The sequence below is a fragment of the Cavia porcellus genome, unplaced genomic scaffold (assembly GCF_034190915.1).
Source record: "Cavia porcellus strain 051 isolate PalLab524CR breed Dunkin Hartley unplaced genomic scaffold, mCavPor4.1 scaffold_13, whole genome shotgun sequence".
Classification (NCBI taxonomy): domain Eukaryota; kingdom Metazoa; phylum Chordata; class Mammalia; order Rodentia; family Caviidae; genus Cavia; species Cavia porcellus.
In genome coordinates, this window is record NW_026947496.1 from 68,410,542 (window position 1) to 68,434,912 (window position 24,371).

Consider the following 24,371-nt stretch of genomic DNA (forward strand, 5'->3'; position numbering starts at 1 on the left):
CAAAGGACTGAAGGTGGCCACGGAAGCTGCAAACAGATTGGGTCCTGAGGGTCAGGCCTGCGCAGCTGGAGATATGTGGAACAGTGTTCTTCTTGTAGACTTTTTGCTACCGGTGATAGAGAAGAAATCCGTTCCTGACATGTGGGAGCTGGCTGGTATCATCAGCTCTGCCATCGTGTTGTGTCTGTTGAGCCCCAACGAGTGGGCAGCACATCTGGCCTGACTGAGCAGCAGCAGCAGCAGCGCTGTGCAGTGTGCCAGCGTGTACGGTGGGCTGGTGTCTCCCACCTCTCATCCTCCCTCTCGGGGGCTCGAGTCAGGCCCGCGGGCAGGACGGCGGCTCAGCCCGCGTCTCCGAGTCCAGCTCTCCGAACTCGGCGCTTGCTCGGGCTGCCCGTCCTCCACGCCTCGTGGTTTGGTCGCTGGCCGAGGCAGGGGAGCAAAGTAGTCGGGCAAAGCTCGCCCGAGCCCGGGAGGGGCGAGGACCGCGGCCCACGCGTGGGCGCCCTCGGGACAGCCCGGCGGGAGCACGCGGGGGCGCTCCGCGGAGCACGCAGGGCGGCGGGCGTGGCTCCGGTGCGCCGGCCGGTTGCTAAGCCCCGCGCCAGGGGACGCTGCGCTCGGCCGCGGGCTCCCAGGCCGAGGCCGGCCGGCGGGAGGGGCCAGCGCGGTGGCGCTGCTGCCCCGCGCCGCCCCTCGGAGCTCGCCGGCCGTCGAGCCGCGCCCCGCGCCTCCCCTCGGAGCCGCTCTCCACCAGCCATGCCGGCCGCCTCCGCCGCCCCGCGCCCGCCGCCCCCGGCCCGGCCCGCCCCGGGCTGCCCCGCTCGGCCTGCGCCTGGTAAGAGCCGCGGCAGCCGGCCTTTGGGGTCTGGGCGGGCGGGCGGGGCGCCGCGTCGGCGGGGGTGCGGACCCCTCGGCCAGCGCTCCCGGGACCCTGCTCCGTGGGGACGGGCAGCAGGGGAAGCAGAGCCCGGCCTCACGGGGTGCCCGTAGCACACTCTGCGTGTGTGTGTGTGTGTGTGTGTGTGTGTGTGTGTGTGTGTGTGTGTACGGGGCTACACCGGCTGAAACTCACTTGCTAGAGGTAAAGCTGTGCAGAGGTGGGTTCTTCTCTGCAGCCAGAGGGGCCTCTCTGGAAAACGCACCAAGCAGATTGTGAGGTGCATCAGGACTGCAGGAAAGGGAAGGCACCAGGGAAGGAGCTGAGATTTATTAAACATCTCAGTCGCCAGACACTTTATCCAGAGTTCACTTCATTTTATCCTTTCCACGAACTGTAAAGAAGGTGGAATTATCCCCATTTTCCCAACAAGAAGACTGAGGTCCCAAGAGCTTTTACTTTGCCCAAGATCGTATCATTTGATAGTGGTAGAACTGAACTTGAACTTGAACTCTAGTCTCCAGAGCTGTCTGGCCCACCTAAAGGAAAGAAAACTGTTAGATTCAGGTGGAGACAGGAGAAAGAAAGGCTATTAGGAAAAACACTACAGACAAAGGATTTGGAAATTAACAGGAAAAAAGCTGAGCCCATGAAATATCTCAGCGATTAATGTCAAATACAGTGTGGTTCCTCACTTACCATTCCTTCCAGTCTGGCTCTGGTGAGGAGGTGTGGCGATGAGGAAACGTGGTTGTAATAATGCTGGGTAGAGGTGTTGGGGGCACCTTTTCCTAGTGGCTGCCTGCTAGGAGTTGGGGGTGAGGGGAAACTGTGGAGAGATCTGAGTTGTTATTCATTCCTCAACTCCATTTCACCCCATCATAGCTGACACCATTTCCTTTCCTTTCCTTGATGTATTGTCCAAGGTGACAGTGGCCAAATGGAAGCAGGGTCCCCACCTTTATCACTGACTCTAGGCATGGAGTAGCCCTCCCTAAGGAGCTGAACTTTTGGGCTAGTGTTGAGCTAGTGATCAGAAGCAAGAGGCATTTGCTGCAGAAGGCAAGCACTATGGTTGTCCTTAGGCAAGCAGCAAAAGTACAGGCTCTGGGGTATAAAGAAGGACAGAGGGGTCGGATTTTCTAATAGTCCAGCTTTAGAATACCACTTGGATTGCTCTGGGTGGAGCTGTAGAATGCTTCACTGGCAAACGAAGAGAGAAGCAGAAAATGATTTCTGAAATACACTCTTTTCATTTAGGTTTGAAAGGTCTTTGAGCCATGTCCATTTATGGTGCACTTCGTCATCTTCATGCACACTGGTGCCCTAAGCACTTTCTCTCCCAACTGCTCTCCCCTTGCATCTCTTTGTCAGAGGATTGTCCTTGGTCACTTAGATCTGCAGGAACCCAGAGCAGGGAGTGCTTGGAAACTGACATCTTCCCTAGGGCAGTGACCAATGTGCTATCCATAGCTCTGCTCCCTGGCCTTCAGAGGGATTCTGAGCATGGAATAGTTTGTTTCCAGGGATTCCCTGTGGAGCTGCATCAAATTGACCTCTGTGGGTCTTTGCTTGGCTTGCTTCCCTTGCTTTTCTCCTGTCTCTCTTCTCATTTCCCTACTGGTTTTTCCTAGGAATACACCACCCTAAGAAAATTGTTCAAGGGGAATCCAGATAAAAACATGAAGTCTTCTCACTCTTGTGTTTTTTCTTCCTCTGGTTTCCCAGAAAGGCGGTATTATCAGTAATAGGTGGCCTGTGCTTGTCTGTAGAGAGCTTTTCACAGAGGAATTCACAAAAGATGCTCAACCTGGACAGATGGATGCTGGTTCTTGGTACTCAGATAAGCAAAAGCAAAATGGAGAGTCGCTCAGCTGTCCCAAGTTCTCATTTCTTCTTTTCTTTTCGCCTCCTTTTTCCTCAGTTCAAGGGAAATCTGTCCATGTTCTCTGAATAGTTCAGCGTTTCAGGTAGATCTTTTGGTTTTCTCTGGACAAGCTGAGTAAATGTCTTAGCATCTTTCTAAAAACCTGTGAGGGGAAGGGAATGGGCTACCGTGAGACATAGATTGCTGCGGCCTGGCGAAGGCTTTTCAGAGAGGGCAGCAGGTCTCCACCAGCCTGGCCCATGGGCCTCCTGTCTCGACAGTGGGTCACTGTAGCCCAGACAGTTTCCTGTAGTTGAAGACCTTTGCTTCATAGATTTTCTTTCTTTGGGACCAGGGGCTCATTGTAGCTGATATACCTTTTTCTGTGGTGGCCACCTGTTAATGTCTTAATTTGGTCCATCTGGTGGTGGAGCAGAGCCTGTTTTAAAGATGCTTTTGTGGGAGAGTTCTTTGAAAATGATGTTTTTGTCAACTGCCAGGTAATATAGGTCAAAATAGGGAATCCAGAAAGATGGAACAGGGGGAAGAAGACACCTTTACTGGGAATCAGGGAGGGGTGTTGGATTTCATTCCAGAGGTCTGAGTCCTCATAGGGACCAGGTGGGTATGCAGTGGAGGTGTGTGAGGGGTAAAAACTTGGACTTCTGTGGGAACCTCAGTGTCTTCACCTCTCTTTACTTAATAACACTCATCCAGCTGCCCTCAGAGTGTTGTTTGATGATCAAAGGGGAAGTATTTTTATTGACTATTATACTACACAAGCTTCTGAACCCTTACCAGAGACAAGTGGCAGTCTCCTGGAGACAGTGATATATGCAGAGGTATCATAGTGTGGGTTTAAGTGAGAAAATAAATATAAGCATCAGTTCAGTGGCTGCATGAAGGGCCACGGATGTCTCTAGAGCCGCCTGGGCTGATCATGAAGGCTGTGTTCACAAAAATTTGCAAACATTGATTGCCATAAGGTGTGTGATAATGCGATTAGGGCTCTAGGAAATGGAAACTACACTTTAGGGAAGTGGAGGGCAGAGAACACAAAGCCACACAAACAAACACATCACAAACAAAATAAGTCTGTATGGTTATTAGAGTGAAGTCTTGTGCTGATTAATGTTTTCCAGTATTAAATATTTTGAAATCTAACCTAGTGTTCCCTGTTTGTGTAAATGATTAACTTTACTGGTGGAAGAAACAAGAGCACACGGCAGAGGTGACTTGTACTTTCCTTCTCCTGGTTGTGACAAACCTCTCCCCTCTCTTGGCCATGGTAGAGATGTCATCTTTCTAGCATAACCTTTGAGACTCCCTAGGGAAATGTGAAGCATCCCCCTTCTGCACCCCTTTGGAACTTGTAATGAAAGTCCTGTGAGCAGGTGCTTGCCTGACCTCTGCTCCTTGAGGCTGAGCACTGGGTCTTTTTACCTCAGTGTCCTTCTGTTCTGACAGCAGTTTTCCACGCCCATGAACTAGTACTCACACCATACAAGCAGCATCTTTGGGCCTCAGGGTTGGGTGGAGGAGTAGATAACCTAGCATTAACAGCTATGATTTTAGAAGTGTCTCTTTCAGATGAGGTGGTTATTCAGTATCTTTCAGATGTTGTTTTGGTTTCAGATGTTTGTGATCAGATTCTCGGGAGCTTGGCTGTCTACATTTATGGCAGAGACAGTTGATGCTGCCAGATACTCATGTGCTCCTTAACAGATTCCATCAGTCTGTGCTCATGATCCCTGGTGGTCTGAGGGTTCCCATTTCAAGCCGTTACAGTGCTATTGGAAGGCTTTCTGTGGTTGCAGGGACATGGCTGATTCATTTTTGGTATAACCCAGAGAGACTAGACAGCTAATGACTTTTTGGACCAGCCCTTAATGGCTAACAGAGGAGAATAAGTGGCTAAATACCAGTGCCCTTGTACGTTTGGTGGGAAAGGTGGACATGTTGAGGCATGTTCCACCAAGTCCCTCTAGGGATGGGCTTCTAGCAGAACTGGGCCCACGTTGCTCACAGCAGTAACCTGCCTGTTTGTGCCACTGTTATGGTTCGTTTCTCCATTCTGTTCTGTTGGTTGCTTCCTGGGATCACCTCCTAAGTCAACCTCAAGATATGCTTTTGGGAAGGCCCAACATAATTCCCTCTGAGGATGATTAAGATTACCTGACCAGCTGTAGCTACTGGACTGTGGGTGGAAGTGCCACATGGCATTACTCATGCAAGGCAAGTAAGAGCCAGAACATTCCACTGCCTCTGTTTCACTGTGGTGGCAACCTTGGAGGCTGCATTCTTCAGGTAGAAGATCTGATATGGCAGAAGGCTGTGGTAGAGTCTGCCAGCCTGGGGCTTAGCTATCTCTAACGTGACATCTGCCCTAGAAATAGTTTATCTCTCCACAAGGAACTTCTGTGTTGTTTTTCCAGTTGCAGAAAAAACCCCTCCCACTCTTTTTGCACATGCCCAGAGCCCTCTCTAATCCCAAGACTCCACAATTACCCAAGCGCCCCAACCCCAGTCCAACTCCATACAAACTGTTCCCAAATACCCCTTTTTGAGGGATCTTGTACTATTCTGCAGCCCTCCCGTGCCTGCAATAAAGGCCTCTTTATCTCTCTTTACCTTTCAACTGCTATGAAAAAACCTAACAGGCTGCTCAGTCCACACTGGAATTTACAAAAACTGTTGTGGTGTCTCTTGTTTTTTTTTTTTTTTTTTTTTTGCATTTATCAGTCAAGGAACCTGCTTCCCTGACACCCAACATCATTACTGTTCTTTTAGGTTTTCTTTACTAAAATCAGCCCATCCTCTATGTCTCCCTCCTCTTCTGTTTCATAAGAATTTTTGAAAGCTTTTACTCTTGATCTCCTTTATGCATTTTATTTCCATACTCCTCCTCTCTTCTGTGACTTGATATTACAGTAAAATTTTTGTTTTTCTGTGATTTTTAATTCATCTTGAAGTTATCTTGATATTGTTTGTGAAGTGAACATTTGAAAGCACTTTAATTCCAAATTATTAACTGTTGTAAACCCAAATATCGAGTTCAGTCATCCAAGTATTGTAATCCTCTTTCTAATTTTCCTCACAACCCAGAAGGTTATATTTATAATCCTATTAAAACGTTATTGGAATCACAGCGAGTTAATTCCAATCTACACCACCAATGCAACCCACTGGTGAGATGTAAAGACACCAAGACATATTCCAAGTTAAGGTCAGCCAAGGGATCCTAAGTTCAATCCTCCTCAGGACATGTGGACAAAGGCCTTGATCCTAGGCCTCTCCCAGAATTTATTATCTTGTGAAGAAGGGTGGGGGTGGCTCAGGGATGAGTGACAGTGAGGATGGGGGGATTATGTGGTAACTTGAGCTGGCTGGCCAGGTGCAAGATTGGCATCTCTGTAAATTGCAGATATGCAGAAGAATCAATTTACATAATCTAGTTAGGGGAGCAGTGGAATTATTTTGGGGGTCTACTGCTTTAGTTTCTGATATGCAGACTCTTGTGCCCTGAGGAGTCATAGCCTCAGCTCATACCCGGTTGACATTCCCAGAGCTATTTGTTCTAACGTCTGGCTCTAACTTCTCCAGTGCTCAGTCCTGTATTGTGGAGAACACTATGGGAGGAAACAGGACTGTCTGTTGGCTATAGAGATTGCATAATAGCACCTTCACTAGCCTCTTTTGCAGTGCTTAGAGCCAACTGAAGAGAGAAGGAAATTCCCTAGCCAGCTTTGTACATATCAGTATAAGGAAATGAGTCTCCAAATAATCAAAGTCACAGTAATTGTTTTGGATTCAAAGGGAGTCATTGGAGTTGTCTCCCACGTTAACCAATTGTTTCAATATTGAGTAAAAATTATTCTGACCTTTCATCTTTTTTTATACATTAAAGAAAATGTGAAGTACAATCTATTTTGGGGTCAGGTTTTTTTCCCTTGAATTCTTGTGCAAGTACAAAGACATTGTAATTGTAGTTCTGGAATCTATTTTCTATCTTTTTTATTTATTACTCATCTCTCTCTTGTCCTCCCTCAAAATTGCAGAAATTACAATTGTGAAGAACTGTAAACTGTTAAGCAAGTGAATTTAACTTATTAGGACTTCACATTCTGGAGTGGACAGTTCTTAACGTGGATTTTCTAGTTTTGTTTATCAGATATATTTCTTGTTAAAGTCATTTCTAGAAATATTCTATGTTTTAACATTATGAATGCGATCACTTTCTTGGTAATTTTTCAGCTTATTGAAATTATATAAGAAAGCTTTGTATGCTTTGTATATATGTGTATGTATATATAAACTTTCCAAAATATATAGAAAGTTGACATACAATATATAATTAAACATTTTTTTGCCTCACAGCTGACTACTTTCTGATTATACTTTGAAGTTAAAAATATGTAAAACTACTACATGATATTCTCTGTAAGTTCTAATTGTCTTTCTCAGTGGCTCAGAATAAGCAAATAGATATGTCCTAAAATTGAAATAAATTGTGGAGAGAGGGAAGGGTACAGATCAAAAGCACACAGAGGAGTTAGGCACATGGAAAGTAACATATGGTCTTGTTCCCACAGATCAAGTATGGGGTGACAGATGCCATGAAACCGAACAGCTTGGGTTAATCGCATGTTTTCTCCTTCATACATAAGCTCCGATACATTTGCAGTTTGGCTGTAAGTGTCTGACTGGTCAGAAACATTACTAGCCCGAACCTCAATGTCTTCTTTCATATACCTGGTATTTGTCCATAGTACCATGTATTTTGAGTCTGGATGGCAAAAGTTGATGTCAGGGCAACCTCCTCTTCACTGATGCTAGGCGTCTTGCCAGGTCATACTGGTTGATGTGAAACTAAAGAAAGAGCACCACATGTCTGATCAAGTCCTCTCCTGTGTGTAACTGAAGAAAACCATCATCAAGTGACTGACCAATTTAAAAAGACAAACACAACATAAGTCAGAAGATTTAAGCTCCTTTCTACGTATGTGGTTTGAGGTCAAGTAATGTCCAAGTCTTGTAGACCACCCTTGTAATCTGGTTTATGATAAAATTCCTGGGTTCAAGGGCTAAGTGTGCTGTGTGGACTACTGAAGCCTTTTCATCAACACCATTGCTTTGACTTAGAGGTAAGCCCAAGTTGGTGATGATTTTCTAAAAGCCCGTCTCACTGAAAATGTTTTACTGGTTTTGAAGATCATGTTTCCCAAAGACATTGTATAACATGAAAGGAAAATGGACGCCCTGCTTACAGGAAGGAGGGAAGGGAGACAGCTAAAGAATCTGACAACAGTTGATGAACCCTAGGGTTCCCTTGTTCTCAGAAATGTTTGTTATTTGCTTTTTTTCCAGAATTCTTTGTCTGTTACAAAGCAAAGACAGCCGTGGCTGCCTGGTTCTCTTGATGTTCAGTTACTTGCACTCTTCTGCACATGTGTATGAAGCACATGTCTTTGTTAAGCTGTTTTCCTGCGGAGGAAGGTGGAGTGTTAGTGCTGAGGCGGGGAGGGGTGGGTTAGGAGATGGACTACCATGTTTTCTTGTCCCCAGCATTCATGTGGTCACAAACACGGCATGTGGGCTTTTAAATAGCCTTAGGTGAGCTATTAACAATCAAAGGAAACAATACATGAAGCATTTTTTAAATGTTGTTGGGAGGAGGAGTAGGGCTTTACATGCCTACCCATCTGTAGGGGAAAATAGGAAAGTTTTATATTTTCCACACTGCTTGAGTAACTGTTAAAAATTTTCAACAGTTTCTGGCTAGCTAACTGTCTCCATCTGGAGACTGGCATTGTGTTTTTTTAACCTACAATTAACCATCATTTGCTAAAAACACAGCCAGTAATAGTCATATCTTTTCATAGCTTAGGAGTTTTTTTCTTAAATGTTCTTACAGTTCTTTTCCTACTCTTGAGAGTATCAGCTTTTAATGCAAAATGTACAAAATTAGATATGGGGAAATCACCAATAATTACCACAAACCACTCATTCATGCATACATGTTTTATTGAGTATCTACTACATGCCACTGTGGTAGACACAGAATTTTAATGAACTGCAGTTAAATGAAGGTAGCCACACGCCGCTGGCTGTGGCATTAGTACCGAGCTGGAGGGTTGAGAAAACAAAGGTTGTGCATCTGCTCTGAAGTGTGTTAATATCAGCAGTGCTAAGTGCTACTGTGAGTGACAATGGATGGTCTTAGGGTCCTTAGAAAAGGCATCCTGGGCCATGATGACCCTTAGCAGCTCTGAACAAAGGAAGAAGGAAAGGAGGTGGATGACAAAAGTAGTTTGGAGACACTCCAGGCACCTCTTGGTAATTCATTGCTTTTTTAAAAAAAGTAATACAGGACAAAAGGGATGCCTTTTACTTAGGAATTCTGAAAGTGCCACAACATAGTCAATGCTTATTTTAAAATTTAGAGAATTTTCAATTTAAAGGTCTTTCCTAATTTTGAGCATCAGTGTGGATGTTGAATCAGAACCTGAGATGCAGAAGATTGTGACTGTGATTATTGGGGAGAGAGTTTTGAAGAGATAGGGAAGGAAGTTGGGGGGCGGGCAGGGGATGGAACTGAGAGAGTGTGGGCTCAACTGGAGTCACATCCTCAACCCCTGGGGAGCTTTGGCACATGCGTTGCACCATGGAGTTGTCCCACCTTGGGTAGGGGCAGGTCTTTTGTTGCTTTTTCTGTCCCCAATCAGTCAGACACTGATTATAGGCTACCTTTTGCAGGCAGAGTTGGATGTGTAACCTTCCAGGTAAGGTGGTCAGTTCTCTTAGGAGAATTGGCAAATGATGGGTCTTTAGGAGCCGACATTCATAAGAGCTAGTGTGTGTGTGTGTGTGTGTGTGTGTGTGTGTCTGTCGCGAGGGGGCACCCACTACACCATCCACAACACTGTATTGGACCTGTAGAAAGTTGATGATTGCATAGGCTTTAGATAAATTTAGGGGCAGGATCACGTAATTGCTTCAATTACCTAACACATTTGGATGATTATGGACTCAATGAGACTGTTTTCATTACCATTGCTATAGATTTATTGGGTTGTTTCCCGTAACACCTATACATTTCCAGCCTACATGCCTGGCACTAGTTCTGCGTGTTTAGGATCTTGCCAAGCAATACCTGTTTATTTGGTAGATTGTATCCTTGTAAATTATATATGTTTTAGGCAAATGCTAAGAGACAGTCTTGCAAGGTACCCTGAAGAAGCTCAACTATAACTCCTGCAGAAACCTGCAGCTGCCAAGGTTTGCCCCCATTGAGACTCTGAAGGCAACAGTGTTGATTAAAACTTTTGTATATGTTGCTCTCAGATGACTGAAATGCGGCACTTGGGCTGTTTGAAGAAACTGTGTTAGTTTTTGTCCACTGAGGTCGTCTTCTCAGCAAAGGAGCCCTCTTGCCTCTGTAGAAATGTCACTCTTGTTTAACTATAATGTACTGAGCGGTCAACATGTGTTGGAGGTCTTATGGCTGTCATGTTACAGTCGTTGCAGCCCTCTGAGTGGCTGGGCTGGTGGTGGCCATGCAGGCTCCCACAGCTGTAAGGACTGCCAGTGCTCTGCCAGCAGAGATGTGGCGAGGGCCCTCTTGATTTTGGTACCCAGGTAGGTACTAGATCTTCTGCTACTGGAGCTGCAAGGTGCCTGATGGATGCCAGCTGCCATCAGGATGTTGGCACCATTTCTTTCTCATATTAAATGAGAGGAAATCAGACCTAAGGCTGAATTCTCAGATGGAAGAAAAAGTTTGCACTTTAACTACTTTACGTCAATAGCATTGTTCTTTGTTTAGAATCTTAATGTGCTTTGGGGAGTTGTTCTCTTTTAGATCACCCTGGCTGTAAGGATATCAGGGAAAAGCTCACCTATTTATGGCTGGAGGAACACTGGCTGGCTTAACAACTAGGGCAGAGCTAAATGGAGAGTCTTTGCTTAGGCATTGGTGCTTATTGATAAGCCTGAGTTCTGATCTGTTTTCTCTGGATGATCCCATGAGTTTTGCTTTATGCCACGGTTACAAACGACATCCGTAAACTTGTCAGAATCATTGTTCAAAAAGATTTAAGTATCTGTGGAGGAATTGTTTCAGTTCTTATTAAATAGCTATGTGGCTTTAGGACAATTACTTACCTCCTTTTGTCTATGGCTGTATTTCTCAGCTGGAGGTGCTAGGCTACTGGTCAATGTCCATTCAATTTCAATACATAAAGATTTCTTCCCCCATAAACTTTGCATCCAACATATTTGTGTTCCTTAAATTGGATTTGTGACATTAGTTTGTTTACAGAGGAACCAAGTTTTGTCATAAGGAATCTGTTATATATCTGATAGTGAGGGGGAAGATCTTAAGGTGCAGACTGACAGATATTCCAGGTGTCTCTGCATCAGTGCAGGGGCCTGCTAGCTGGTGAGGGCCCTCAAGGCGCATTAACCAGACGGAGCCAAGTAAGCTCTGAGTGTTAGCAGCTGGAGGGGAAGTGGTCTTGAAGTGAGCTGTACTTTGTTGTGTTCTTCCAGGGAAACACTTCTAGAGGGCCTTGGATGCAGTAAAAAGCAGCCCAAATCAGGCATACTGTGAATTTCTTTGTGGGCAATAGACAATAGGGGTTAAAAATCCAGGTCACCAGGAAACAACAGCCAGGTCTAGGAACCATACCCTCTTGGAATTTTACTGAGTGGGCCGTAAAGCCCCAGGGATGAAATTGTGGATGAGCTGTGAGTGGTGAGAGGAAACATTAAACGCTGGGGTGAGACTGGTAGATCAACTGTCATCCCCAGAGAGAGCTCCAGTCAAAGCACACTGGCCTCAAGTGTCTCAGTGAAGGACAGTGGGAGGGCCGAGTGGCGTGGGAGAGGCTGCCAGCCGTGGCGTGAAGAGCTACCGATGAAGGGACCCTGTCAGAAAAGGAGAGCAGGACAAGCCGCTTCCAAATCTGTGAGAGACAGGAGTTTACAGGCTGCGTGTGATGAAATGGTTGGAAAGCAAGAGAAAAATTTATCTGGAGGAAAAATATTTGGAGATAAAAGTTACTGTGGCATGTCTGAGGCCTCCCCACCCTTGGGAGCAAATGAGGTCACATTAATGTTAATGCTCAGGTTGCTGAGTCCCAGTGGCCCCACCTGTTCATGCAGGTGCTCTGCCAGTGTCCACAGAGCCCCAGGGACAAAGTGTCACCTGTGCTCAGGTACACAGTGGCTCTGGTTCTTCCTCCAGTCAGTATGCCACTGCCATTCTCTCTGTCTGCCTTCTCTGTCACTTTTCTCCCAAGGCCCTCCTTGGCCTGGCCTCCTTCTGAGGGTGTCGGGGCCCAGCCTGTGCTGGGAAAGGTAGTGGCTGCTCTTCTCACACAGCCTGGTCACTCTGCTGTAGCTGGTCGCCTCACAAGAGCTTTTAAAGCATAGTTCCTCCCACGTCTGCCTTTTTCCTCCTCTCTAAAGGCACTTAAGCCAGCTGTTGTGGGATTGAGAGCCATGCTCTTCTCTCTTATCATTGCCTCCTGGACTTGTTCCGTTCCCTTGGAGTCTGTAGCTGCCTGTGCACGAAACACTTCTTCCCTTTTCACCTATTCCTTGCCTATCCATTTGACAACTTGTACAAAGAGCTTCTGGACAACTATGCTCCCCCAGGACCTTTATGACTCAGTGGGCTTAGGGATCTTTCCTATTAGGAGTGCATATTTTGGTTCTGCTAATCCTTTTGGTAGAGCAATAGATAGTCTCAAGTATTGCATCTTAGGCTAATGTGGATTACACATTAAGGGTCTTGTTAAAATATAGGATCTGATCTGTCAGGTGTGATGAGGGTCTGAGGTTCTGCACTTCTTTGAAGATTCAGGGAAACGGATATTGCTGGTCCTCTTTGGATAATGAAAGGGGTCAAAATATGTCACCCCCAAATATGTCTCTTTGCTGCTAGATTATTTGGAACTAAAGGGAACTGAGAATCAGCAGATATAAAAAAGTCCTTCACCCTCCCTCCATTTGCATAACTGAAGACATAAATTTTGCTTTATAAAGATGACCCTCTTGCCTATCTTGTGCCACAAAGAGGAGAATGAGTCTTATTTACCATAAAGGACTCTAGACTCCCATCAGCCAGAGGGAAACCTGCTTGGCAAAACTTACTAAAGTAATCCTTATTTCCTTTAGTTTTCCTATACAGTATATTTGTATTTTATTGCCCCTAAAAACCCAAACTTTTTTTTTGTCTTGTCAGTTTTCTATAGATCTATTCACCTTTGTTGAAACAGTATACACACATTTGACTTTTTACTTTTTTGAAATTTTCACTTTATTTCTGTGAACTCCCCCATGTGAATAAACCTTCTTCTTTTTGTCAGTTTATTTTGCAGGACCATAACTAATGAACCTGAGAAAATAGAGAAAAATGATTTTCCTCTTCAACAGTAATCAAATTCTAGATCATTCCCTCTGCCATTTTTAAAAATATATTTGCTTTATTTAAAACCTGTGCAAAGAGACCCCCAGCTGGACCTTTGGTTTCACTTCTACTGATAGTGCCATGTTTCGGCAATATATCAAAAATTACTCACTTTGTGAAAGTAACTTTACTAAAGACCACACTCTTAGAGGACTGGCATTTCTCACTATAACTTTGCCGCTCAAATTGTGATCTAGGGGTCAGCTACATCAGTGTCACCGGGATTTTGCAAAAAATGCAGATCTCAGACCAGCCCAGGTAGACTGGAGTCAGGACTTGCATTTTAACAGTCTTCTTGGATGGTTTGTATTTGTATCGACATGCCAGAAGTCTTTTGTTACAGAACACAGCAAATAGGACCTAGTAGTTTAACTGCTTCTATGGGACATATAAAGGAGATAGTTACAGCAGAAGAACATTGTCTGTCTTCTTTGTTGTGGGTGTCCCTAGGGTGTTAGCTGATATCCTGGGGTCTCTGGGAAGACAGAAAAATGTATTCTGGATTTTATGGAGCGTGGGGATTTTCAGACAACATAGCCAGTGGAAGAGGCATTGTGGCGTGGTGGTGAGGATGGTGAGGATGAGGGGAAAAATCCAGGGAGGGAGGACGGAAATTATCAAGGGGGTGAAGGGTAAGCCTTAAAGGTGAGGAAAAGAATGTTCACTTAAAAAATACTCATAAATCAGATAAGCCTGATAAGGGGTTCCATACCTGTAATTCCAGAACTCTGGGTGACTGAGACTGGAGGATCCCAAGTTTGAGCCCAGCTTGGGCAAATTGGTAATTTAGCTAGATGTTACCTGGAAAAAAAAAAGATTAAGGAAGGTCTCCTGAAAGCCCTAAATTTAATCCCATCCCCAGTACTGAAAACAAGAGAACCGCACCGTACCGCATCAAACCAAACCGAACCAAACCAAACCAACCAAACCAACCAAACCGAACCATAAAAGAACTGAGGCAGTATAGGAAAGTCATGGTGATTCAAAAGTGTCTTAGTGGTCAATCCCATCTTCAAATCAGTAGTAACGTAGAAAAAAAAAATATCAGTCACCCATTAGATGAGTTAAAATAAGGACTGGCACATACTCCTCACTCAGAGATCATATAGGCTGCCTACGGTAGGAGGCATTAGGGATGTTGGCACATGTGATCAGCAGACCGAAGTGGACCCCGAAGGGGCACTTACGAGATAAGAGCAAGAAAAAATATTTTTAATTGCTGTCCTTGATACCTCAGTCAGTTGTGCATTCACGGTAAAGGAGACAGATGGTTACGACTTTAATTGGAGCTTGGAGTGTCATCTGTGATGACAGCACCAATAAACAGCACAGCACTGTCGTATTTTACCTTTATTAATTTCTCCAGCTTTGATCAATACAGACATTGGCTAGCTTTTGTGTTACAAAACAGTAGCAGTGTTGAAGCTTAGTGAGAGGCTGTGTTTCGGTTTTTATTCATTTAGAAAACTCTCCTTGGGATGTTTGTATAATAAACTGTAAGTTCACAAATGTTTCTCCTGCCTCAAATCAGCATATGGGCAAAATGAGTTTGTTCCCAGGGAGCCCCTGGAAAATGCTCAGGGAAACAATTACTGACTGAAAGGAGAAATTGTTTCAAGCAGTCCTTTGTCTTCTCCTGAGTAAATAGTCCCTCAGTGTTGCACATGGAGGACACAAGTGATATTTGGTGAAATCCTGCAAAAATAGAGTATTTTAAGGGGAGATTCCCTGCTAAGAAGAAGGGTGATAATAATGTTCTTTTAGATGCATTAACTTTATTTTCTATTCAGTTATTTTTGTATTGGCTATTACCAGGTATTTTTAAATCTTTCTTTTATTTACTAGATATTTTTAAATCTTTTAGTACATGTAGTTTAAAAATGCTTAAAGAACACTTAGATATCTGTGTCTATTATAACAGTTTGGATATGATTCTTTTTCTTTTTTTATATGTGTTATTATAACTTTGCAGGAGCCAAGATGAGAATTGAAAACTTATACTGATCACAGACATAGGTGTTTTAATTAGTCACCTGTATAATCCTGGTATGACCAAGAAAAGCAAACCTTCTTTGTGATTAAAAAGACAGTTGTATAGCATGAATTTTTATTGTTTTTCTCTTTATTTTGAACTTGATAATTAGTGGCTAATTATATCACTAGAAAATGTTATAATAAATGATTAGACAGGCATCTGGACGAATGTGATTTCCAGTCATTTTGGTAAACCTTCCACCCTTGTGAAGTGTAGAGCTGACTGTCATTGTGGAATCAAGTTACACAAATTCATGTGAATTGTGGCAGCGGACAGGAGACAGTGTTTCTGGGAGCCACACCCATTCTTGGCACCTGAACATGTTGTGCTGGTTCAGTAACTGAGTTTATTGCCTTATAGTAAACTGCCAGCCTCCAAGGGTCACCGAGCGGGAATTGGGTTCACCTCCCCAGGAGACTTGTGTGGTTGGAGTTGCCGAGGTGCTTCTTGTATTGTCCCATCACCACTGGTTTTCTAATTCAGTCACTACTCAAGTCACATACTCATCCTACTGAGTCATATTTAGCACCCCATTCTCTTTGGCCTTGAGGTGTACCTGGGCTTGGGAGAAACCCAATGTTGCAAGACCTTTTTCTTTTAGAATGGGGTAAAATCAGCTGTGACTTGTGGAACATAAATGTCTGTGATAATGTTTTCATTTCACTTCATTTATTTAATCTACTTAGCAGGCTTTTTTTCATTCATAGAGTAGATTTTTGTTTTTAAAAATGGTTTCACTGTTACATTTTTGACATACATAATGATCACACCATAGACAATTTGTAACTGTACTCAATGTATCTTAATTCTTTTTTGCCCATTCCCTTCCCTTCCCTTCAACCCTTTTTCTCCTTTCAATTTACAAAACTTTGTTTTTATTGTTTTCCTGTCACTCTTTTTTATTTTTATCCCTCTTTTCTTTCTCCCACTCCCTTCCCTCACCTTGGTCCCTTTCTTATTTGAACATTTTCTTCTTACTTCCCAGTCTCTAGCTCCCCTTTGGTCCTTATTTACACTTTGGGTTTCACACACAAGAGAAGTAATGTAATATTTAAACATGTGTCTAATTTATTTCACTTAAAATTATGTTCTCAGGTGCATCCATTTACCTAAAACTATCTCAAGTTTACCATTCTTTATGGCAGACTAGTATTCCCTGTTGTATATGAAAACTAGGTTTTCTTTATTCATTCATATGTTGATGGGGACAGGGCCTGGTTCCAAAGTTTACTTGGTATAAACATAGATGTGCATGTACCACTGTGGTCTGATGTCTTTAACTTTTTGGGGAAGATATCTACAAGAGAAATAGTTGGATCAAGCAGAACTTCTGGGTTTTTGAGGAATCTCCATACTGATTTCCATAGTGGTTGTACCAATTTACGCTCCCACCATCAGTGGAGAAGTGTTCCTTTTCCCCCACAGTCTCATCAGCATCTGTTATTGCTCAGTTCCTTCATGATGGCTATTCTTTCTGTCCTTAGATGGAATCTCAGTGTTTTAATTTGCATCTTTCAAATGATCAGTGATGTTGAACATTTTTTCATATATTTATTTGCTGATTATACTTTTACATCTGAGAAGTGTTATTCATTTCAGATGCTCATTTTGGATTGGGTCTTTAATTTTGAGGGCTTGATGTTTTGAGCTCTTTATATATTCTAGATACTAGCCCTTTGAAGAATGATTTGTAAAAATTTCACTTATTCTTTTGCTGTGCAAAGCTTTTTAATATGATGTGACCCCACTTGTTAATTCTTTGTAATATTTCCTGTGGGATCAAGGTTTTTTCGATAAAGTCTTTGCCTACATCCATGTCTTCCAGAGTTTTACTTATTCTGCCTTCTAGCAGAGTAGGTATTTCTGTTTTAATACTTAGGTTTTTAATACTTAGGTTCCATTTGATGGGTCCAGATTTAATCTTTAATCTTTGACATATAAAAAGTCATTTACTAAAGAGGATATTTTTCTTCCAGTGAAAATATTTGAGGGGCTGCGGATTTAGCAAGTGTAAGGTCATGAGTTTGATCTCCCATACCACACACACACACACACACACACACACACACACTATATATATATATATATATATATATATATATATATATATATATATATACAGTCTGCTAAAACTGGCTTAGCCATTTCAAGAGCACATCTCCCCAACCTCCCAGCCCAATCTTGGCCAGTCACCCATCACCACACTCAGATACTGTAGTTCCAGTGTTTGGAATCTTGAGGCTTGCATTATGGCTTGCATCTTTGTCATCCAAAGTCATCACACAATACCCAAGCCCTTCAGTGTACTGCTTTGTGCCTCCCTGATAGCCCAGGGAGGCCTCTCTGTGGGACATTCCTGAGCCTGGTTCTGTGTACAGTGCTGCAGCATTCTTAATATAGTGACTGAATGCTTCTTTGTCCTTCTGGTTCTTTCCCGAGAATCCTGTTCCTCTTTCTTTTCTAGAGTACAGAATATTTCTTTTTGAGGGACTGTGGCTTTTGGAAGATTGGGTTTACAGTTTAGATTCTCAGGGCTTCTTCAGCTCTGTTATTTTTCTTCTCTCATATAATAGCCCCTCCTAGACTTATATCATCCAGCAGTTACCACATGTAGTGACTGCCAGGTCATATTTCTATGTTGCCAGCATTTTCTGCGTCATCTTGAATTTTACCATCATTTCTGATAATTTCAGTAACCACATGAACAAACCATCCAGCTCCATACAACGGTTCTTGTTCCCTGTACTAAAGGAAGCCTCTATCTCATCTAGTGTTGAAGGCCCAACTTAACTCCTGTCTTTTGAGCACCCTTCGTTGTGCCTTCTAGTACTTTATCTGATCTTTTTCTTGTTGCCTCCAAGTTTTTCTACTGGGCCTGCCATCCTCTGGGCTCAGCTAATTATTGATATCTGGGTCTTCCTATCTTTCCTCACTTCTGATTAGAAAAGCCTTAGTCTGGGATACTGGTTAAGATTCCTTTTCTTGTCTTCTCAGAGAAAATTATTAAGACCCTGTTTGCTTTAGTTTGACAAATACGCATCAAGGACCCTACCCTCTATGAAGCACCAGAAAGAGAACGAGTGAGCACAGTAGCCTTTGGAAACACAGCTTTGGGTTACTCTTCGTTAGTACCATTCCTCAATTTCTCAGTGCAGGAAAAGCAAACTAGTATCACTGCGGCAGATCGCTGTCTCCACTTCAGCTATCTCAGATAAACATGGAGACAGAGCAATTTGAGAGACTGTGAGAAGAAGAAACATAACAGATACCCATAAATAAATCCTTTTGTGTGAACACAGTTGTTAAGCTCATAAATTTGTGGCATGTGGGAAGATCAGTAATAGCCACTACCTTGTCATCTGATATGACACCTGAGTCCAGATGGAAATCTTCTCAGAACAGATTGTACATTATAATTAAAAAAAAATTCTGTGTGGATATGTTGGGCCAAACTGCCCCCATCCTGGCACAACCAAGTTTCTGCTACAGTTGATTCACTAACATTTATAAATAATTACTCTTAATTTCTTCTTACAGGAAGTATAAGTGGCAGATTCCTACATGCAGGGTCTGACACACAGATCTGTAGGGTAACTAATAATTCTTAGCCCAAACTCATGATTTAGCTGAGTTATATGTTCCCCTACTTTTTCTTTAGATCTTCTCTCCCAGCTTAGAAATTGGAAAAGCTGAATTCTGGCTGGTACAGCTGATCAGGAACTACAAAGTCTTATTTTATTCATGCACATCCTCATTACTTACGCTTGGAACCTTAAACCTTAATCTAGCCATGGTCACTTTATTCTTTTTTCCCAGTGCTAAGGATTGCACCTGCTAAACACTATTTTGAGCTACAAGGACCACCTTTTCCTTATTTTAACAAGGAGAGAAAAGACCAATCTATACTTAATTTGAAACAATTTTCAGCTTTATTGTGCCAACCTCTAATGCAAGAGGATGATATCCACTGTATTAGGTTGGCCTAGTAGCTCTCTGGATGCCAGGTGAGCCTGTGCACAGTAGATTTCTTTATGAGTAAATTATGTCAACTAATTAAATTATAATAAAAATAGATACTAAGATTATACGTACAACACTGCATGCTGGCAGTTACTATTTGTATTCTTACTGTGTGTGAGGCACTTTGTTAAATTCCCTATAATCACTTATTATTCTTCACAAAATCACTTCTCTGCCTTTTGACTAAGTCAAATGTAGTGTTCTTCACAAAAACTCTGGGAGGAACATGTCATCATTTGTACTTTATGGATGAAAACACTGAAATATAAGAGATTTGTTCAAGCTGGTAGCCACTCCAGAATTAAAAACTAGATCTGTCTCAAACCTTGTGATCATAATCTCTTGTCATATTATTTGACCTTGAATGAGTTGAAATTTTAGCTAAGAAAACTGTTCTTGGCAAAGACTTGGCAAGATCTGAATCCTTTACAATTCTAGGATGTTCCGACTGAATGTTGTTTCCTGGGCAGCAAACCATGGTCTTTGATCTCAGTCAAAGATGCTTGAAGCTCAACTCCCTTGGTGTTCCCAGAGCCAGGACTGGCCTTGAGAGGGCTCCAGTGCCTGCCCTATCTGGGTGAGAAGGGGTATGCAAAGCTCAAGGAGCCACCTTAGGCTGATTCTGACTGTTCTGCACTGCAGGTCTCTCACAGGAGATTGGGGATCAAACTGAAAGCAGAAAGGCTCTATCACTTGGGGCAAAGCCACAGAGACCACACTTACAAATTGTAATAGCAGACTAGTAATCTTTAGTAAAATTTGCTAAAGCTTGAGGGCCTCTTTAAACTCATCCAGGCTAATACTATGTTGTCTTTTTCCTGTTGCAGGACATCGGGGCCTATGTGACAATTCTCTAAAGTACTTAAGCTCCAAAATCACAGAGCGAAAGCTACAGAGTCCCTGGCTACCTGCTGGCCGAGGGAATCTAGAGAAACCACTCCTGGGCCCACATGGCTCTGTTGTGCCCACGTTCAGCACTCAGAAAGGCCTTCACTCAGTCCATTCTGAGAACAGCCCACTGAAGCCCAGGGTTGTGACCGTGGTGAGGCTGGGTGAGCCCCTCCGTAAGGTCACCATGCTCCTCAACAGGCGATCGGTGCAGACATTTGAGCAGCTCCTAGCAGACATCTCAGAAACCTTAGGCTTTCCAAGATGGAAAAATGATCATGTGAGGAAGCTGTTTAACCTCAAGGGTAGAGAAATCAGGAGTGTCTCTGATTTTTTCAGGGATGGGGATGCTTTCATAGCTATGGGCAAAGAACCCTTGACATTGAAGAACATTCAAATGGCTATTGAGGAACTGTATCCTAACAAAAACCGGGCACTGACAGTGACCCAGCATAGCCGAGCCTCTTCTCCAAGGCTGAGAAGCAGACTTTATAGCAAGGTTCTGAAAGGGGGCCACCACTGTGGGGAGACTGGGAGTGGCACTGAGTCCGCCCAGGGCAAGGCAATCATCAGGCGTCAGGGAAAGTCCCCCATGGAGCCTGCACTGCAAGACAAGGTGAGGGCCCAGAAGAAGTGGATGAGGGGGAAACAGAAGCCTGAATCTGGTAGCAAGCTGTCCAGAGAAACCACTCTGGAGGAGAGGCATGCCAGTGGAGAGAAGCACCTGGGGCTGGAGATTGAAAAGACTTCTGGGGAGATTGTCCGATGTGAGAAGTGCAAGCGAGAACGGGAGCGCCAGCAGAGCCTACAGCACGAGAGGCTTTCCCTGGGCACCAGTGAGCTGGACATGGGCAAGTGCCAGAGGTATGAAGTGGAGAAGCTGGTGAGGACAAAGAGCTATAGGAGGTCTCCAGAGGCAAACCCTGCACATGGTGGGGAAGGGCGCAAGGTTGACAGCCATAGGAGCAGTCCCAGGAATCCCACACATGAGCTGCACAGACTTAGCAAGAACACGGATATGAAAGAGGACAGAGACCCGGAGGATCAAGCAAGCCATCCTCAGGGAGCAGCCAGGATCAAGAAGGAGCTCATGGAAGTGCCTCCAGAGACAGAGGAGGGGCCCAGGGATGTACAGAAAGACATCAGGCATGTTTGCAAGAGCAAGCATAGTATCTCTCTGCTGAGAGAGCACCAGCCTGAGCTAGAGAAGCTCTCTAAAACCCGAAGAGAAGAAAAGGAAGCAGAGAATGAGAAGAAGCCTGGCGTGTCAGGAGCGAGGAAGATAGCTGTCAGAGATGACCCCCCTGCAAGGATAGAGAAGGAGCCCAAGACCAGACCAGAAGAGAACAAGTCAAAACGGTCCACTGGCCGGAAGCCGCGGCCTGCAGGCATCATCACGGCGGATGTAGGGAAGCATTATGAGACTGGACGGGTCATTGGGGATGGAAATTTTGCCGTGGTGAAGGAGTGCAGGCACCGTGAGACCAGGCAGGCGTATGCCATGAAAATTATCGACAAGTCCAAACTCAAGGGTAAGGAGGACATAATTGACAGTGAGATCTTAATCATTCAGAGCCTTTCTCACCCCAACATAGTGAAACTGCATGAAGTATATGAAATGGAAATGGAAATCTGCTTGATCATGGAGTATGTACAGGGAGGGGACCTTTTCGACGCCATTATAGAAAGTGTGAAGTTCCCTGAGCCCGATGCAGCACGCTTGATCATGGACCTATGTAAGGCCCTCGTCCATATGCATGACAAGAATATTGTCCACCGGGACCTCAAGCCAGAAAATCTCTTGGTAAGTCTGATCTTCATTAGCATAAAAGAGAGATGTTTTTAAAATATAGAATAAAAATCAATTGCTTTGTAGTTTATATGCTAGCCCATTACTCCAACATACTTATTTCAGTATTTAAAGGTTTGGTTACAGTTCATAACTATTTTGATTAAGCCGTTGAAAAATAAACCTAATTTAAATGCAATGGAAAATGTTTCCTCATTTCTGGGAGAAAAATATTTCTTTCTTGTTCAAGGTCAAACGCAGGGTCTTGCGAATGCCACATAGGAGCTCTAACCCTGGATGACATCTGGCCCATACATTTTGTTTGGATGCTGACCATACGGACTTCATTTCTTTCTTTTTTTTTTATCAGTACCGGTGATCGAACTCATGACCACCTGCTTGCAAGGCAGGTGCTTATGCTGCTGAGCTAAATCCCCAGCCCCTGGACTTCATTTCTTAATGCTCATGCATCCTTCAGGCCTGGGTTTGGGGGTGGTCTGCTGATGGCAGCTTCACCTCCAGGCTTTGTTTACCCTCTGACCTAAGACCCTTCCTGTCACCCTTTCAAGAATAACATTTTGCCAAAGGATTCAAAAGGTGCAGCCCTGCCGCACCTGATGTGTAGAGCTCAGTGGAACTGAGCTCAGTTATTCCACTTGAATCCGGGATTACTTAGTTACTTGCTCCACAATAAGTCCTTCATGTATGTGGGTTTTAGTTCACTTGTTTGTAAGACAGCAATAATAATCCTGGGAAGTCAAACGCAGATTAAGCATGGGAAAAAAGCAGCCTCTAAAATGGCAGGGAGTCAGCCTGGTATACACAGTTTGGCAGTGGCATTCTCCTGCTGAACAATTTCATGGAACACTAATGTCTGATAGGGTCACTCTGTGAAAATAATGGATTAGGAAAAAATCAAGGCCCCTTTATAATGTCCAAATACATATAATAACAAGAGTATTGTCTAAATCATTGCTTTATTCTTTGCCTTAGTTACTTTTTAGTCATTGCTGAGACAAAATACCTGATGCCCAAAGTTAGGGAAGGAAAGGTTTATTTCTTGCAGTTCTTGGAGGTGTCAGTCCACACTCAGCTGGCTCCGGGGCAGCATGGCTTGGCGGGGCAGCGATTCCTGGTTGGCTGCAAACAACAAGGCAAGAGAAAGAGACACGCCTTCTTCCTGCAGTAACATCCTATACTGGCTCCACCCCTAGGTGGGTGTAGCACTCACACCACCAATCGGAGCACCAGACAACCAATCACAAACGCATAATTTCATGAGGCTTGGGGCCCACTAACATAAACCATGACGTTCTACTTACCCTCAAATTAGAATTACGACACCCAATCATGGAATTATTCCCACTTCTTGTCACTGTCAATCCATGGCAAACTTCTCCTTCCTTCAGCTGTCCCTCAAATCATTTATAGCAGCCCTAATTTTATAGCAAGTCCTTTGAACTCTCCTTTTCCTAGTTGCCAGATCCCAGGGATGTGTCTCTCTTGTCACAATGAGTCTATAAAACCAGTGACTGAAATTGCATTCATCAGACCTCACCCTGTCACCGCTTGGAATTTTTACCCCTCTTTATTCTTCATAACCTCCATCACCATCTACTACATTGTGTATTTTCTCTCCTGTCTTCCTTAACTCACTGGAAAGAATGTTTCATGACAGCAGGGTCTTTGCTTCATTGAGACCACACTTCAAAATCTAGAACAAATTTGTAACGTGGTAAGTATTTAATAAACGTTAGTTGGATGAATAAACACCAGAGCATGTCGCTTGGGAAACAGCAATCGTTCCATTAAAGGCAGCTGTTATCATTGTGATGACATTAAAATAACTCCGATATCAAGATAACTACTGCAGACAAGCATTCAAAGGCAGATCGCTGCAGGTAAAGCAATAGTGAGGGGAGACCATGATTTCACGAGCTGTACTGGGAGTAGCAGGTTCAACCTCTCACTTCCCTGCCTTTAGACCCAGCCGGCAAACATCATCCAAGTGTGCTCATCTGCTTGTGGACTGCTCCCACGAGCAGAGTGAAACACAAAGTGAGCCAAACTAATTATCTGGCAAAATGAGATCTGTGTTGACTAAGTCAAGCAACCTTGTTTTTCAGTGTCATAGAATTGCAGAAGTGATTTGACTGGTTGCCTGAGTGGCCTGAATTACTCTGAAATAATGCTCTCTTTGTAAATTAAATTTTCGCATTAGTTGGCCTCCTTTGTCTCTTTTCATTCACTTTTTGATTGTTTCTGTCTTTTGGGTCTGAGGTTAAGTGCTTTCCAGGTATGATGTGCTTATAACGTCTGTTATGTACACTTTGGAATTGCAAAGTATTGTTTTCAGAGACTCCTTTGTTTGCACTGAATTGTTTCAACAGAAGAGATTCTGATTAGAGGCCCAAATAG

The 24,371-nt window shown here is 43.7% G+C and overlaps 1 protein-coding gene and 1 long non-coding RNA gene across 2 annotated transcripts in view; one reads left to right on the forward strand and one right to left on the reverse strand.

Moving 5' to 3' along the window:
* Nucleotides 1–718: 718 nt before the first annotated feature.
* Nucleotides 719–24,371, forward strand: part of Dclk3 (doublecortin like kinase 3) — a 46,778-nt gene continuing 23,125 nt past the window's right edge. Inside the window, exons 1-2 of the mRNA XM_003473390.5 lie at nt 719–838; nt 20,104–21,968. Coding sequence (XP_003473438.3) covers nt 760–838; nt 20,104–21,968 — 1,944 coding nt within the window. The 5' untranslated portion in view covers nt 719–759. The remainder of the gene's footprint in view (nt 839–20,103; nt 21,969–24,371) is intronic.
* LOC134478430 (uncharacterized) lies at nt 1,319–1,927 on the reverse strand. Its single transcript, XR_010051048.1, has 2 exons — nt 1,580–1,927; nt 1,319–1,419 (listed from the first exon to the last, which is right to left on the reverse strand). It is a non-coding gene; the product is annotated as an uncharacterized LOC134478430 (long non-coding RNA).